We start from the raw sequence: 17,690 nt of genomic DNA on the forward strand, positions 1-17,690 counted from the left end.
TACTTGTATGCAAATGTCCTTTTTGCTAAGAATATTTCTGATCTACACGTTAATATTGTTTACCTGAATCTTTGTATATTTTGTCAATAAAAATGTTTGTAGTCTCCTACTATTTTTATACTATAAGTCCATGAAATGAATCCAAGCCATTTAATATTTTCATCAGAAGTTTATTTCCATATGTACAACTAATCTTATTAAAGCACTGCAGTTCACATTTACCACAGGGAGATATTACTCCTGTCCACTTGTTTATTAAAATCACATAGTTAAGAATACCCCACTTCATTTACAGATACAGGATAACCATATCTCTGGCTTGGTCAATAAACCCACTATGTATATCTACAATCTGACCATTTAAAAAACCCATTAATCTCATTTAGAGCACACAATCACCCGTTGGCATTAATTGCTTGATAGAGGGATATGTCAAACCAGTAGTTCGGCAGAAATCAAAAATCAGAAAACATTTTCTAATCATTTGAATCATCTTGTCACACTCTCCACAGCTGGAAGCGCCAGAAGTGTCATGATGTTAAAGTTAGAAAAGAATCTGGAGATGGGGTCAGTTTAACAGAGGAGACACAAACAGGGAACCTTTGAACCGGTCCTGAATATAAAACTTGAGTCTAAATGTGGCCCTACAACTCAGCCCTCTGTCTTTGACAATCACCTATACGTATATTGTCTATTTTAGAACACTGATTTGTAAATAGCATGCTCCTCTTTGTAAAACTGACCATCCCCTGTAACATTTAAAGAAGCTTATCCAATTAATATTGATAGTGAACTATGAGCTCTGGAACAGTATTTTTGTTGTGAGATACTCTAGACAGTCACTTTTGTTTGATTTGTTATCAATGCTAGTGCAACAGGGCTTACAAGTCATTTTTCTGAAAAACCTTCAGACATTTTCAGACCCTGTGACCAGCACTAGAAGTGCTAAATGTTTGATCTCTTCAAGTATCACAACTCATCATAAAAAAATAAGACACAGCTCTTAAAACCTGACCCTTTAAAAGATAGAGACAGTGAAGAGGAGGGGCATGTCAAATTATATTTTGTCTACACAAAGCACATTAATGGATCAGTAACACAGTACACAGTAACATATATAGTTCTGATGATAGCCATTTTAACCTCATCATCTGAAATAAGACATTCTAGGCCCACACAGAAAAGTGGAGTAAAGAAAGAAGAAAAAGAAAACAAACATGTGGATGTTATGCAGATTTCCCCGGCAGTGCACTCTGATGGTTGGTTACACTCTCAACAGATGTGTAGTGCAACAGTTGCAGTGTCTGTTGAGAGGTTCCCCCGGTGGTTATGGTTACATCAAGGGTGAATTCTTCATGGGAATCATTATTCTAGATTCCACGTGCTGAATAAGAGGGACTGTGGGATGGGGAAGAAACAAAGGTTTTAAAAACAGATTTCTGTGTCATGCAGTATTGTATTGTTTGCACACACAAAAAAAAAATCAACAAAACAAAAAAAACGGGTTACTGGAAGGGATCAGGTGACAGAAAATTAGACAATCTGTTTACATGCACTGTAGTAACCTGGACAACCATTCACTTTTGATTTGGTTAGTGTTTGCACTATTTTATGCAAATACAGATGCTATATGTACAAAGGCAAATCAACAGTTATTTTTTTAAAGAAAGTTGCAAAGTTTTAATGTGGACATGACAAGTATGTACGCCGTAGCCTGACGCGCACCTCTCAAAAAATGTAACTACATGTCGCGGCGACGCAGACCGCAACGACCTGACCGCTTGGCCTGGCTTGGTAGCGTTGCATTTCCCCCTACTCATTTACAAGTTCTCGTTCTCCGTTAACAATATGAAATCAAGGAGAGGGTTAACTTTTCCTGCTACAGATTTCCGACCGTGGTCAGAAAGCACAGGAGAGACACTTTGTTTCTCCGTCTACGCCTGCAGAGTCGGTACTCTCTCCGAAGCTATTCCCCATCACTCTCTCACTCGCTCTACCACACGCTAGGTTGCATGACTTCAGCTTTTTTAAATTCAACTCTTATGTGATGAAAGTCAAGTAGACGTTTAGATGCGTAACTATTGGTAAGCAGGGTAAGCGGTGCTTACGGGCCCGGACCAATCAGGGACCCGCATCACTGGAAGATATTGATTGACAGCCGGGGCCCCCTATCACATTTTCATTACTCGCGACAATCCCAGCAGTCCCACGTGCAGCCACTGACCAAGTGGGAGTTGAACGGGTCAAATTCGGACCGTATGAATGTGTGTCCCAGGCCAGGATAGGAAACTAACTAATAATGTAAATATCAACAAGTTACTGACAGTGACATATATGTTCATATTTGATTCATTCAATAAATTGTTACTTTTTGTCTTAAATCCACCAGCCATTTTCATATTATACCAACATTTGCAGCATCTTGAGCCTTTTTGGTAAGGTTCCTAGGAAATCTCAGCCCAGAGTAATTAATTAATAGTAATAATTATTATTCTCCCTCTATTTTCCTTTTTATTTTTAAAGAACTATACAATTTTTTATTTGCAACTTTCACTGTCTTCTGCAACTTCATTGCAACAAACATACAAAAGACATTGCAACTTTTATCGCAATTTTTTACAAAAGCTCCTGTGAAATCAGGCATTGTGGCCACAACAATCTCAAAAAAAGACCGCGAAATCCTGGAAGGACTGCCCTTGTGTGTTTTTTCATGTGTTATGGTGCGCATTCACCAGTGTTTTTTCCCTGCAGTCCCGGTAATTATGTCCGACGCTGAGTCGCACATCTCTGTGATAGTCAGTCAGTCAAAACTTTGCTTTTTTTGAAAACAAATTGTGGAAAACTGTCAAGCAGTGTTCTAAGACTCTTGGGGCTCCCCTTAATGACCCTCAGCACCCGTATGGCTGAACTCAAAAGGCACAGACTACTGCTTTGGACCCTGAACATCCTTTACATGTTTAGAGCCAGATACTTTTATCAGGGCGGAGGTTGTCTCCCCAGAGGTAGCACTAATAGATACACATTGTGCTTTGGTCCATCTGCATTTTTTTTTTTAAACAAACTAAAACCAGGGATGCCATGTCATTGCGTCTTCTTTTTCTACGACTCGTGGTGGCAGTGTAGGAGATGAGGATCCTGTGCTGTGTTATGTATTTGTGTTGGACTACTGTCTCTGGGATATTTAAGTTTTTTTTTTTTTTTTTTTTAATCTTGGAATCATATTATTTTATTAATGTCAGAGAGAATAATGACCTGAAGTGCACAGTTTATCCTAACAATGTAAATGTGTCTGAAATATAAGGCTGTGCAATTAATCAAAATGTAATCGTGATTATGATTTCAGCTCCCAATGATCACAAAAACAGAATAATTGAGAAAAACAATTATTTAGCTCATTACATTTTGCAAGTAAACTCTTATTTTCTCGTGTTCTGAATGAAAAAAATAAAGTTTATTTTTTACAGTTGATTTATTTAACTTTTTCCACAGTTCAATAATTGCAACATCCTTCCAGAAGTCAACGAGTAATCATGTTAAATTATCGTGATTAAATTGTTTTCCATAATCGAGCAGCCCTACTGAAATATTTTTCTATACTTTTATTCCGCCTACTGCAATACTTTCCCTGTCCCTGTATTCCTTTTAATGCATGCACATATGTTAATAGCCAATTAGAAACCTGGTTTATCTAATAGCCTACCCTGATTACATAAATCATGTTTCTCGTAAACATTGGTTTTCAAGAAATTAGATTTCTGCAAAAACTGTCTAACTACTGTCACCAGGTCATTTAAATGCACAGATATGAACAGAGTCTTTTAGCTAGGTAGAAAGTGAAGTAAAAAAGTACCACTGCCCAATATGGAATATGAAATGAATAACACAATATCAATAAAATTATATTTTGGATCATGTTATATATCACACACATAGCATATACATGCAAGATTACATTTAAAAACAAACAAACTTTATCCAATGAGTTGTCCATGACATACAAACTCACAGTAATATATTTAGTTTGCTCAATATCATTCATTTTTTCAACAGAAATAAAAATAAAAAAAAATAACATGTTATGATTGTATCATCATCATGATATGATTCCTCTAAAGGGAGGAGAGATAAGACAGCAAACTTACCTGTGTAATAAACAACCTCATCCCAGCCTTCACGCTGCCAGGCTGCATTTCTGGTGTTTTCTCTGGACTGAAGATCTTTGTAAGCTGAAAGAGAGAAGAAAAAAAGAGATATGGCTTGGTTTATCAGTATTACTGATTGGAGTTTAGAAAAGTGCTGAATTCTGAAACTCTTGCACTAAGTAATATTGATCAATTTCATGATCTAAAACATGTAATATACAGTATTTCCTGAATAGCAACACAGATACTTAGTGGAGAAAATGTCGATGGGAGAAATCAAACTAAAAATCAAAGCTGTGCCCAGGTAATATAATATGAACATATTTGTGCAGTTATTTGCAATACAGTGAAGCATATATGAATGTATAATCCCTAATATGTAAACTTGGAACTTAAAACTTGGAAACATTGCTTACCCCATAAATGGTGAACCGTGTACAGACTTCCAATCTGTGAAAAAAAGCCTCCCACTGCCTCTTGGTTCTCCTGGCGAAACGCAATCGCACGCGCCCTGCAGAGCACCAAAGAGTTATGTTACATAAAAAAAGACTAACAGCTTGTAGTTGAAGGGTTGTATTGATTAAACCATCACCCCAAATTTGTAGGTTTTAAAGTTCAAATGAAACTGACATTTACAAATATCCCAATAATTATCTTGAAATCAAAACATCCAATGTTGATGTTACAATGTCATAAAAGTTTGAAAGCAGGTTTGGTTTTATTACAGTAACAGGCAAATTTCCCAATCATCCTAATCAATTTAAATCACATACATATATTAAATACAGGGGGGAAAATTGGTAAATTATGCTTGAGATTTACAAATTATGTCCGATATAACTTTCGTCACGCTTAGGATTCATTCTCGGCTCGTGCAGCCAAAAGATACCTGTGACTCAAATTCATCTGCTACAATCTGTGAAACCAATGAAATAGTAGTGAGGAAATGTTAAATGGTACATCATATTGGTAGCTCTACAATTAAAGCAACATTGAGAGAAAGTTTAACTCAGACTAAAAGTTATGCCTCACCAGTAATTTCCCCACTCGATCATCGTTCCTGGCTGAAATAAGAATGTGAAGAGTGGAATGGAAAATAAGTTGTCTGACAGTTGTCATCACATCAAAAGTGGAAAACATATTTATGCATAATGGAAGGAAGCTGGTCAATTTTCTATGGAGTTACCCTGAGTTGGTATGATCGGAGCTCATAGATGTTGGGTCCTGGACGAGGGACAGGTTCATTCCAGAAACTGAACTCCAGCAGCAGCTGGTTCCTACGAGACAGCAACATCTTCCCCCTCTCTTTCCTGTAGTCTGTAAACTCCTACAACAACAACAACAAACAACAGCAACACATTACTCAGGTAATCACATCTTCTCATGTCGAGGTATAAAAATAGCTGTGGCAACATTGAACAGAGATACAGAACACTTGGTGGTTGCACGAGACAAAATCTCCGTCAACTGTTTTGGGAGGATAGCATCCAGTACCAACACAACATTCCCCCCTTGTATTATCTAATTTGGTCAGTTTTGCTGGAATACAGGTGAATAAACTCTTCCATACGATCTTGAGCAATTTGAGTTACTATGTGTTAATTGCCTAAAATGTATGTGAGAATGTGCAATTGTTCAGGCTGTTTTAAAAAGCCTTAGATTGGGGCAACCTCTAGCTCACCCAGTAGAGTGCGTGCCCCGTGTAGGCTGAGTCCTTGGCTGCGGCCCATGTTCGAATCCGACCCGCAGCCCTTTGCTTCATGTCGTCCCTCCTCTCTCTCCCCTTTCCTGTCTTCAAGGTTGTTGATTAAAGGCCATAAAAAGCCCCAAAAAATCATCTTAGCCTTATATTATCTCACTATTTACCTGACAATTGGCCTGTGTTTAAAGATTTAGTGCCAACTTTAATGAGTAACATCAATGTAGGCAAGACACCTGAATTTGCAATTTACGATTATTGTACTTATTTTCATTCTGAACATGTCTTAAAAGTTGTTGTTTGGTTAAAACTTCGGACAAACTAACTAACTAAAATAAACAAACAACAAAACTCCACAAATAAGGCAGAGGGCTGTTGCAGAAAACCAGGATATGGGATTAAGCCGGAATATTCCAGTTATCTTGGATCAATTTCAACTTGGTTGCTGAAAAGCAGAGGCACCTAAGTTTCCATGGAGATTTATTCTGTGCAGCTAGCCTGGTCCAGACCATGTTAACAGCCAGGATTTATTAATCCTGGAGCCTGTTCTGTTCACTCAGCAGTGGTTTTACCTTATGTTTAATTAATACCTGCATTAAAATACAACAGGTGCATGTTGCTGTTCAGTTAAGCACTGTTATTTTTTTAAAGTTGTGACCATTATTTTTATAATTACTCATGTGATGTCATTGTTACTGTTATATTGCTGTATGAAAACTGCTGTTCATATTGTTGTTAGAAGTTTGGTCAATATATTATGGCAGTTGTTGATATTATTAGAAAAGGCTGATACAGTTGCAAATGTGTTTTAAATGAAGTCAGTGATGAAGGACAATATATAAAGTGCTAAACTTTTTTTATTCTTCATTTTATTTGGCATTCTTAGCACACAATGTGTGTTCTCTGCAGTGAACTGAGATAATAATTTGGGAGGATTATACAATTATAATAGGATTTTATGATTTGTACAATCCTCCCTAATTATAGTTTTAGTTCACTGGACCAGTAACTATATAGTTGAGGCTACTGTACACACAGTACATTCATGAAACAAGAGGGAGAGGACACCTCAATGGTTTTTGACCTTATATTTTGCTGAGGGGAAATAACAGATGAATACACTGTGTTACAGTCAAGTTTAAAGTGTGCATTATATTTACCACAATTATCTTTATAGTTTCTAGATTTCAGAGTCCATTTTCTTCCGTTTCTTTCTTTTCAATGTCCATATATATGCCTATGAGTATAATATGTGAAGAAGGGAACTGCCTCTGTGAAGAAAAACAGTGAGAAAAAGCCTGGCAGATAATAGCAGACCGACTGAATGATATATACAAGAAGTAAGGCTAATTATTTCCACAAAGAAACTGTTGTACACTTTGCCTGAAAAGCGAGCAGTGGAGTTAATATGTTACATATGTAATTTATGTTTTAGCCCATAGGAGAGAAAGGGATATGTACGCATCACATTCCAGCATTGGAGATTATTGGTTTTAATTGATCTCCATGGTAAATTTCCTGCGTAAGATTAGGCTGTCTTCTGCTCAATTTTAAGGCAAAGAGTACAACTGCTCATTTGTGCAAATAATAAGCCTAACTCCTTGAATGGTATGGCGGTTTCAATTAAGAGCAGTGGTCAGTTAATGTATATATTTAGGCTACTTACGCATTCAGTCAGTCTGTGACCATCTGCCACGCTTTCTCTCGCTGTTTCATTACAGCGGCCATGTTTCTTATTTACAAATAATGTGTTTCACGTTGTCATAATTCCATATGAAGCTGCTGCTCACTCTGTGTAAAGAATACACAATGCGTTTTCTCCATTTCAGCATCACTAAATCTGTGATCAACCTCACGGTCTGTTAAAGAAAGCCATGAACGCGCATCTATCAGAATTACTTCAGCCTGGCTTGACCTAGTCTCTCCTCAGCCTGGCTTTGCCTTCATAAAAACGCACCAAGCCAGGACGCACAGATTAAACTAGGTCAAGCCTCACTTTATCAGTTATCCTGGATTTATAAATTCTACTTTGGTGCAATACCCCCTAGGACTGGGTCCATTAACAGCACTTACCTTATTTACAGTATACAACTGCATTTCTGTAAATAAGCTTTAAAAATAATTGCACCAAATTTACAATCTGGTGATATAGACCATAAAGATGGTGAAACATAAGGGTCGAAAAATGGTCTGTGGATCTAATTTGAGGGGTGCACTGCCAGAAACGGTGGTCTACAGGTCACCAACTGCCAGTAAACTTAACTAATCAGAGCACCCGTTACCTTATTCTGCCTGAGTTTGTTCATGACTTCGGTGAGAGCTGGGTATCCTCCCCGATATCTCCACAGGTGAACTAGAATAGAAGGAGCAGAGGAGCCAAAAATAATGCAGCTCTCGGATATACCTTGATGTGTTTGTTCTTTGGGCAAGATATTCTTTTACATTAACAAATGTAGTTTATTTATCTCTCTAGACCACCTGTGATTGAAGCTGGCATTATGAGAATGAGTGTATCATCCATGAATCTCTTGTAAATTTCCATGAGAAAACCCAACAGGAAATCCTCTTACTACTACAATTACCTATTAAATGATCTGGTAAAATGTGAGATTCTGACTGAAAAATGTTGTGTTTAAAACAAGAGGAAGAGAGGCTGCTATAATATATTCACATTTAGTAATTTAGTAGTAGCAGTTTCCATCATGTAGAAAAGCATTAACTCTGCTACTGCAAATGAGATAGTATCAGCTAAACCTGATCAGTACCAAAACCCCCACCACACTGCAGGGTAATAATATACTGAATCCAGTGATCAAAATGAAAAATCAACAAATGAATAAATAAGTTAATTATGAGAACTGCTAATTTTACAGGACTAAACATAAAAAAAGAGATGGTTATCTCTCAGAGAGTAAGGACACCGGGTTTCCTTCCTTCATTATCTTTACTGAGGTTGCTATTACTTTAATATTACTGTGCTGTAACATTAGCGGTAGATTACAACTGACAAACGTCACCACAAAGACAAAATGGACAGCAGCCAGGAAAAGTACAATACAGTCATGGCTATAAATTTACTAAAATTCAAAAGCTGTCAAAGCTCTGGTTTGTGTCACTGGGGAAGAGAGACTCCAGTGTTCTTAGGAAATGTCTGTCTTCTTTTGAGTGAAACATGGAGAAGAAGTAAGCACAGTTCTCACTTTATGCCACATCAGCAGCAGCAAACAGCAGCAAACTGAAAGAAGAGGTATCCTTTGCAGGTCTACAAGATAATGAGATACATTTTCAAGGAAACTTATTTCTGACTGATTCCCATAAGTGTTTCAATGCAGGACAACTTTAAAACTTCTTTTAATATAAAATTAATGTAATATTGGAAATGTTTATCAGTTCCCTGAGCCCAAGGGCTCATCTCTAAACTGCTTGATTTGTCCAACCTTCACTTGGCCAGAAATATTTAATTTGCAATAATACAGAATAGAAAGCAACAACAAATCCCCACATTTAAGAAGCTGGAAATGTGAAGCTGTTTTGCTTAAAAATGTGTGATAGATTATTGTTGTCAATTTATTATCTGTTGATTAATTAATCAACAGCTCATTTGAGCACTACTATCTTGTCTGTTTTTTTTTTAAATTCACATTTTCTCTCTTGAAAAAGGAAGCTTATGTTTTATTTAGACTACCTGATTGAACAGGATATCAATCAGTCAAATGCCATTCACAAGCATGTTTATCACTTTTACACGTGTATGGTAACCTTTACACATGGAGCTTGATATGTGCTCTTACCTGCCTGATCCTGTTCTCCGTACCATGTGTTCCAGGTGCCCACAAGTTCGCAAGAATATTCAGGGTCAGCGTGAATGGAAGGCAAAACGGCCGCACTAAGGATATACACACACACACACACACACACACACACAAATGTATTTTAAATCTCCGCTGTTTACCAGCGCCTTGACAAGGCATCTGAATGAAGTCAATTAAGGGACAGGGACTTTTTACCAAAGTTCATTGTAAGCATCAAGGCACTCAGGCTTGACATTGTGAACTGGAAGGAAACAACAAAACATGAGTGGATAAAACACCAACTAATAGATTTCATAAGATTATTCTAGGAGAAAAATATTTTTTAATCCATTTTAAATCAATTAAATAAAAAATGCAATCAGGACAATCTTTTTCAATGGACCACCAGAACATTCACAGCTAGTCACAAACAAGACATACACTGTATTTTGTACAGATTGTTGTCTTCCTTCTTGGCGAGCAGATGAGAGTGAGCGTCCTTTCGGGGGTCAACCTTTCTAACAAACAGGGACTTGAACCAGCTGTCTTCACGGTTAGCTGAGAGGCTCCTGAGGTGAAACAAAACACAAACGTCTGATACAACCATCACCTCTTCAGCTACACAATGAAGAAATAAGTCAACCGAAAACCATCTTGTGCAGCATATCATTGTGTTGCCTGCACTCTACAGTAGTTCTGCAAGTCTCTAAAGCACATTATGCTTTTTAATGGTGATGGTTTTCGAACTGTACCTGCACTGGTGAGAGTGCTTTCAGTTAGGCCTGTTCTCTGGAACAAACTGACCTAAGATCTAAGAAGCAAACCTAAAACATTACTTACTTTCTCAGGGTTATTAGTTACTATATATACACTGGCTGTGGTTTGTAAGATATATCAACATATATAGTAATAATAGGTTTGTTAATGCTTTAGGTTTAAGTTAAAAATCTTACATTTGGCAAAATATTGTTGAGGATTTTTAAACCTTTATAATGTCTTATCAATATCAGCCTAAAAAACAGAATCTGTCGGGCTATACTTGTATTACTGGTATGTGTTTAATGTAATGCACACATTTACTTGTGATGAAATATGCAATGTAAATAAGACTGCCTTGCCTTGTATCTCTTAACAATGTGGTATTTTATACCATATAAGTCTAAGAGGGCTGCAGCAAAGTAATAAAATATTTTTAGACTACCCAACTCATTCATTCCAATTCAGCTCCACCTCAGAGACCAGTAACAGAGAATGATATAAGCTGTAGCTTACATACTGCACATAACCAGAGGAAAATCTAGCTACATGGACTCCAGCAGCCTTCCCACATGAGTAGTATTTCGTTTTTTGATGACTTAAAAAGTGCCAAGAAGCACGCCTTGTAATACAGTTGTTTACCAGAAAGCACTCCAGCTGACGCAAACAAAACTAACGTAAACGTTTTACTTTACACAGTGCATTCAAAGCGGTCATATTTGAGCTAAATTCTTTATCATAGCAGCATTTCAGTTGTAAACAAGTTATAAACAGCTTGGTTTATGACACACACCTGCCGCAGCCAGAAACGGGGTTACTCACTAATCAACACACGTGTAGTGCTGTGCAGCGATTCATTGCATTATGACCTTGAAGTTTGGGAGTGACAGTTGTGATTTTTGTATTATTATTTTTGCATATGGCAATTGTAACTATACGCACAAAATTATGAAGTACTCAACGATAAGTGCAAACACAAGTTGTTTCACAACTTTGTAATGTGGCAGGGTAGTAATAAGCAAGTTTAGAGTTGGCTAGTGGGCTAGCTACGTTACATGGAGATCTAAACGTCGCCAACGTTCCTACGTTAGCCCTAACTTTAGCGTTAGCTTAGCTACCTAGCTAGCCTACCGGACTTTGTCAAACTCTACGGAAGCCCAACACATTTTAAGTAGCATTTATACACATGCAATGACAAACAACATTTGCAAAAGTCTAACCTTACGACAACCGTGACATGCCCGTTCGTCTGAAGCCCATTTTTTGTCTGTTTGAGGCCTTTGCCCAGTCTTTGAAGGACTCTGGTCGCCATCTTTCCCTTGAAAGCTGCTACTAGTTGGAGGTTGTTTGACACGGCTACAGCTGCAGTCCGGGCTGTTCCCGGTGGAGCTTACGTTAGTTACATTAACGTAACCTCAAATTGACTTTATGTACCGGAATCACTTATCGCTAACGTAACCAGATGATAGTGTAAACGGAGAAGTTTAAATTACATCAGTTGATTAAGCGTAGCCATAATTGTGATTCCCGTCCGTTGATTTAAAGGACCAACTTGACAACTCTTGTTTTGATTAATTTATATAAGGTTTTAGGCTTTAAACGATTAAAGCGGAATAAAACATAGCTCTGTTGTTGACTTCTATTTTCCTTCGAATCCAAAAATAACTTTTTGCGTTATAAATAACGTATCGTTATCTAAATTTAACTTGTTGCGTTCTAAATATGACTTACAAAACTGACCCAACTGCTACATTTTAATCCATTGGGTATTGGTGTATCATTATACATTATTGGTGTATCCTGTAATTACACAGTAAATTAGAGCAGATGTACTTTATACATATCCATAATACTAATGCCAGGTAATGAATGCACAAATTACTGATATGGACTTAAAATGTTTCTGCATTTGTAGACTATAAATGGAAATATTTAATTTGACTGTAATGTCTTTCAACATAGATCATTGGTCTGACAGTAAACATATATGAGCACCATGCATACGTCTGTGAATGACACCATGCTTTCTTATTGTCATTTTATTGTAAATTCCTTGGAAATGTGTCTTAAATTCAAAACTACCTAGCAAAGAAAATGTATCTGACATTTACTGCTATATGGTTTATACATTTATATTTACATAAACACCCTAAACAAAAATGCAATTGCAGAGACATTTAGGCTAACACTACTGCATAAAAGAATATTGTTTTTCTATCATGAAGTGGGAGTTTGTGCTGGTGGGGAGTCAGCTCCAGTGGATGCGGCAGAGATGTTGAGTTCCTGCAGTTTTTCTGATAACTTTGTGTCCTCTCCAAGGCTGAGTGGAAGGTCAGTCAGAGGCTCCACAAACTCATTTCCTTCAACGCTCTTTCCCGTCAGTGGGTCGACAACCCTTCCGACTTTATACACTATGTCAGACAGTTCATGCTTCACATGTTTGGACCTGGCCTCAGTTAGAGCCTTGAGAAGGACGACATCTCCCACAGTGCACTGTTGCAAAGGATCATGGGCAAAGTAGGTTTTCCTCTTGTTGTAGTACTATGGAGAAGAAAATACAACATTTGACTTATTTAAAAACACAGTCACTGTACAGCAATCAGTCATTGATCTAAAAGTGAGTAACATTTGGTTGTACACAATGAAGTTGATCATGTACTAAATGAGGCTACATTAAGTGGATTTTAATTACTTGTTAACAGCTAACTTGGTCAGACAGCAAGCCAAATCAACACATTTAATTTATAAATATGCAAGAGAAAAACATTTTAAGTTTAAGTTTTTCTAGTGTTAGTTGTTTTGGGTCAGCAAACTATGAGATGAGACACAGTAGTAGTCTTATTAACAGTAATGGTAGCAGTAGCTGCCATGGTGGTAGTTGTGTGAAACTAAAAGCAGCTATAAATATCTCCTCGGCTCTTACAGCTAAACATATTCATACCATTTCCTAATATTAACTGTTATCTTACTTATTTATTGTTGCAAAGTTGCTTGCATTACAATAACATCTTGTTGGAAAACATATTTCAAAATAAGGCACAGAAAAAAGAATTGTTTTGCATCTATACCTCTGGTCATACTGGCACTACTATCATAAATCTGCCCAAACCTCCTGTGGACAATTTATAGGTTTTAAATGTGACAATTAACAGGAAACATAATGAGAAATAACCAGATTGACATCATTTGTTTGGTATTCCCTTGTTTGTAAAGTAGGCTGTAGAAAATATATGCCACGAATTCTTCCTATATGCATCAACAGCAGTGAATGAACAGTTAAAAGGTTCACCTTGAGCAGGTAAGGGTCCAGCACCAGCCTTGTGACTCTCACTTTGGCAGTTTTGTACATCTTTGTCCCTATTACTCTGCCGATGATCCATTTGGCATGAACTGATGCATGCTTGACCGACATTATGAAAAGCTGTATTCAACCCTGTAGTACAGAAGACCCAAAAAAGTCGACATTTGTTCCCAGCCATTATCTGACACATGATGATCAGCTAAATGTTCTACATATTACTAGCCTCTATCACACGTTTATGTACTGTGCAAGTAACAGTCATACAGCTAGCATAGCTCCAGTTTTTGCCAAACACAGAACAACCTATACAATTTTAACTTTTGCGTTGACTGTAAAACTTAGACTTTTAACGTTACATTAATAATAAGTTATATTACCGTTATGTCAAATTTAGATTGCATGAGAATGACAAACCGGGTCTAACGTTACATAGTCAGCCTTGCTGCAGCTAACGTTAGCTTTAACTTCACAACCGCATTCATTCAAAAGCAGAAATCACAAACTATATCGACTTTATTTGACATTAATGCAGATTTCTACTTAAGTAAGGATGTAAACATCCAACTCACCGAAACTACTTGATAGGATATTTTTAGAAGGTCAAAAATGCTTCAGAGAGGATTCTTCCATGCTGCTCAGGTCGGCTTGTTTTGATGACGTAAACTACGGCTATTAAAGAGGGACAACGCGCGCGGAGCTGATATATATTCTTGTTCTCGTAAATTGTGACATTTTAGACGCTACTAGGCGTATTACTGCCCTCCTTAGGAATTCACTTTAACGAACATGTTCTTGCTTCAAATGTTCACATAACCCTGTCTCATGTAAAAACTGTAGAACTACTTTTGTGATCAAGTGTTGAGATTCATTTTGGCCTAATAGAGATTTAATTGAAAATGACCGAACTCCTATGTCTGACAATCTTCTTTCTGTATTATATATATTTTTTTACATTCTAGCAAAACACGCTTAACAGTTTCAGTCCCACACTCACAAAGCCCATTAGGATGTTTTCCTATAGCCTAATGATTAGGCTATAGGATGTCTAAGGACTGATTCAGCCCATAGTGAACGAGCCTCGGCCTACAGATTTCAATACCATAGCTACATGTTATAAAGCCTACAGTATATTTAAATTTTTTTTTTCCTTCATTTTCTTCTAGTGTTTATTGTACAGCAAGATGTTGTTGTGGAGGTGAGCTTAGTTGATTGTTTATTGTTGTTGTGTTCTACATATTTTAATTTTGTGTTATTAATAGACCCTTGTGTCTGTACTGAATATATATTATGTTCTTTATTACCTGTACTGTTTTATCAATACAGTTGATGGTTTGCATTCACATAGTTTATTCTTCCATAAAAAAAGAAGAGTGTCTGGAGCTGAACAATTCTCATGTAGAAAAATGTATACCATCAAGGGGTGTTTGACCTATGTAATTGAAGCTAGATAATATACTGAAAGTTAACCTATATATAAATATATTGGGTTGTGTGGTCGCTGTGAAAATGTTTTTGTCTAAGCAAGAAAATTGAAGTTCCAGTTGTCTCTTTAATGAAACGTTCACTTTGGCCACAAGATGGTAGTAACATCCCTTCCTAAACATAGAGGTTAAACCACTGAAAGAAGAAAAAATAGGAAACTTTAATGTTCCTAGTTAAGAAATTGGGTGGCAAAACTACAAGGTAAGCCTGAAGACAAAATAATCTAAATATGTATTAGCACAACAGGACATGTGTAATGTATTCTTACCATGTTGCAGCCTGTGTGATGATTCTGCTGATGGTTCTCCTCAAACTACCTGATGACACAAAAAGTTTAACTGATGTAACCAGGAGATGAGTCATGAGGGGCTTTGAAAACATGTCATCCTAAAAGAGAAACAACAGAAAATCAAAACTCATAATGGCGCAAAAAAGTAAATACATGAGTAAAATAAGTTGGTAGTAGAAGCTGAACCTGTTATCTCAAGATCATGAGTACATTTTCTCACTATCTCGAGATAACAAAATTGTTTTCTCAAGATAACATACAAGTATTTTGTTATCTTGAGATAATGATATATTGTTTTATGATGTTATTATGCACAGATGCTGTGGGCAGCATCTGATTTGATCTGGTAATATCAGATCCAGGAGATCCAATCATTTACCCATCAGGTATTTGCTCATAAACCAAAGTATTGGACAAATTGAAATTTTAATCTGATATTGTAGATGAAATGAATGAATTCATCATCTAGTGAACATTAATGTCTGTTCAAAATTTCATGGCAATCCACCCAATACTCATTGAGATATCTCAGTTTGGATTAAAGTGGTGTACCGATTGATATTGCCATCACTATAGCCAAATGTTTTCTCCTTGAATGAAAAAATTAGTCAATTTTCTTGTTATCTTGGTAAAAAAAAGTTCATAATGAGATAATTATCTTGGAAAAAGTACCTTTAGTTTTCTTATCCAATTATTATGAGAGAATAACTCTTGATTATTGGAGATAACACAATAGAGACAAAATCTGTATGGTGGAATATTGACAATCCTCTATCCATTCTTGTGGAGTTTTTTATATTGATTTCTTTATGCTAGATTTCTGTAAAAGAAGCACAAAATTGCCAATACCCTATCCAGCCATTTGGCAATGACAGGAGCTCTTCTGGATCTCCACTTAAGCAGATATATATGGCTGAAAGCAGGGAGAGTGTAGCATTGATGCATTCATATTACAGTGTTAACAGTCTTGTCCCTGAGTAGGAATTGGCTGTGGCTCAGAACCAACCACAGTTAGACCAATATGGTTTTAATCACAGCCATATTGTAGTAAAGCACAGGTCTGGGTCTCTGTTTCCCATTTAAGGCAGTGCAGCATTGGTATACCTCTTCCAGAATTACAGCATTAGCCAACTTTAGTCGCCTTCATGCAAGAACACTGAGACAATTCACATTTTACCAACCGTTTTCATACTTGAAATACTCATTCGGTCTCACAAATAACATAAGGCTAAACTAAGCGTTCCACAGAATAGATATGCTGCATACATTGGCTGCCACCATCATATAACATACACTCAACTAAAGGATTATTAGGAACACCCTACTAATACCGTGTTTGACCCCCTTTCGCCTTCAGAACTGCCTTAATTCTTCATGGCATTGATTCAACAAGGTGCTGGAAACATTCTTTAGAAATGTTGGCCCATATTGATAGGATAGCATCTTGCACTTGATGGAGATTTGTGGGATGCACATCCAGGGCACGAAGCTCCCGTTCCACGACGTCCCAAAGATGTTCTATTGGGTTGAGATCTGGTGACTGTGGGGCCTATTTTAGTACAGTGAACTCATTGTCATGTTCAAGAAACCAATTTGAAATGATACGAGCTTTGTGACATGGTGCATTATCCTGCTGGAAGTAGCCATCAGAGGATGGGTACATGGTGGTCATAAAGGGATGGACATGTCAGAAACAATGCTCAGGTAGGCTGTGGCATTTAAACGATGCCCAATTGGTATTAAGGGGCCTAAAGTGTGCCAAGAAAACATTCCCCACACCATTACATCACCACCACCAGCCTGCATAGTAGTAACAAAGCATGACGGATCCATGTTCTCATTCTGTTTACGCCAAATTCTGACTCTACCATCTGAATGTCTCCACAGAAAGTAAGACTCATCAGACCAGGCAACATTTTTCCAGTCTTCAACTGTCCAATTTTGGTGAGCTTATGCAAATTGTAGCCCCTTTTTCCTATTTTTAGTGGAGATGAGTGGTACCCAGTGGGGTCTTCTGCTGGTGTAGCCCATCTGCCTCAAGGTTGTGCGTGTTGTGGCTTCACAAATGCTTTGCTGCATACCTCGTTGTAACAAGTGGTTATTTGAGTCAAAGTTGATCTTCTATCTGTTGGAATCAGTCGGCCCATTCTCCTCTGACCTCCAGGATCAACAAGGCATTTTCGCCCAGGACTGCAGCATACTGGATGTTTTTCCTTTTTCAGACCATTCT

The 17,690-nt window shown here is 37.2% G+C and overlaps 2 protein-coding genes across 2 annotated transcripts; both read right to left on the minus strand.

Annotated features, from left to right (window-relative positions):
- Nucleotides 1-149: 149 nt before the first annotated feature.
- On the minus strand, nucleotides 150-11,939 carry LOC114566617 (protein NipSnap homolog 2). Its single transcript, XM_028595210.1, has 10 exons — nucleotides 11,609-11,939; nucleotides 10,074-10,201; nucleotides 9,849-9,894; nucleotides 9,633-9,727; nucleotides 8,124-8,194; nucleotides 5,329-5,469; nucleotides 5,175-5,206; nucleotides 4,559-4,653; nucleotides 4,143-4,226; nucleotides 150-1,398 (listed from the first exon to the last, which is right to left on the minus strand). Exons 1-10 carry the CDS (start codon nucleotides 11,698-11,700, stop codon nucleotides 1,334-1,336), a joined length of 849 nt encoding a protein of 282 aa, XP_028451011.1. The 5' UTR covers nucleotides 11,701-11,939; the 3' UTR covers nucleotides 150-1,333.
- Nucleotides 11,940-12,253: 314 nt separating this feature from the next.
- On the minus strand, nucleotides 12,254-14,352 carry mrps17 (mitochondrial ribosomal protein S17). Its single transcript, XM_028595211.1, has 3 exons — nucleotides 14,259-14,352; nucleotides 13,678-13,821; nucleotides 12,254-12,929 (listed from the first exon to the last, which is right to left on the minus strand). The coding sequence occupies exons 2-3, from the start codon at nucleotides 13,798-13,800 to the stop codon at nucleotides 12,606-12,608; spliced, it is 447 nt and encodes a 148-aa protein (XP_028451012.1). The 5' UTR covers nucleotides 13,801-13,821; nucleotides 14,259-14,352; the 3' UTR covers nucleotides 12,254-12,605.
- Between the last annotated feature and the right edge of the window lie 3,338 nt (nucleotides 14,353-17,690).

The sequence above is a fragment of the Perca flavescens genome, chromosome 13, assembly GCF_004354835.1.
Source record: "Perca flavescens isolate YP-PL-M2 chromosome 13, PFLA_1.0, whole genome shotgun sequence".
In the NCBI taxonomy this organism is placed as follows: domain Eukaryota; kingdom Metazoa; phylum Chordata; class Actinopteri; order Perciformes; family Percidae; genus Perca; species Perca flavescens.

Bases quoted from the DNA above. Each gene is read 5' to 3' on its own strand.
- LOC114566617 (XM_028595210.1), bottom strand. From the start codon at position 11,700: ATGGCGACCAGAGTCCTTCAAAGACTGGGCAAAGGCCTCAAACAGACA. The intron at 9,728-9,848 runs GTAAAAAGTCCC...GTATATCCTTAG, and splicing joins GATGCTTACAATGAACTTTG to TGCGGCCGTTTTGCCTTCCA. The intron at 4,227-4,558 runs GTAAGCAATGTT...TCTCTCTTTCAG, and splicing joins CACGGTTCACCATTTATGGG to CTTACAAAGATCTTCAGTCC.
- mrps17 (XM_028595211.1), bottom strand. From the start codon at position 13,800: ATGTCGGTCAAGCATGCATCAGTTCATGCCAAATGGATCATCGGCAGA. The intron at 12,930-13,677 runs GTGAACCTTTTA...TCTTCTCCATAG, and splicing joins TGGACCCTTACCTGCTCAAG to TACTACAACAAGAGGAAAAC.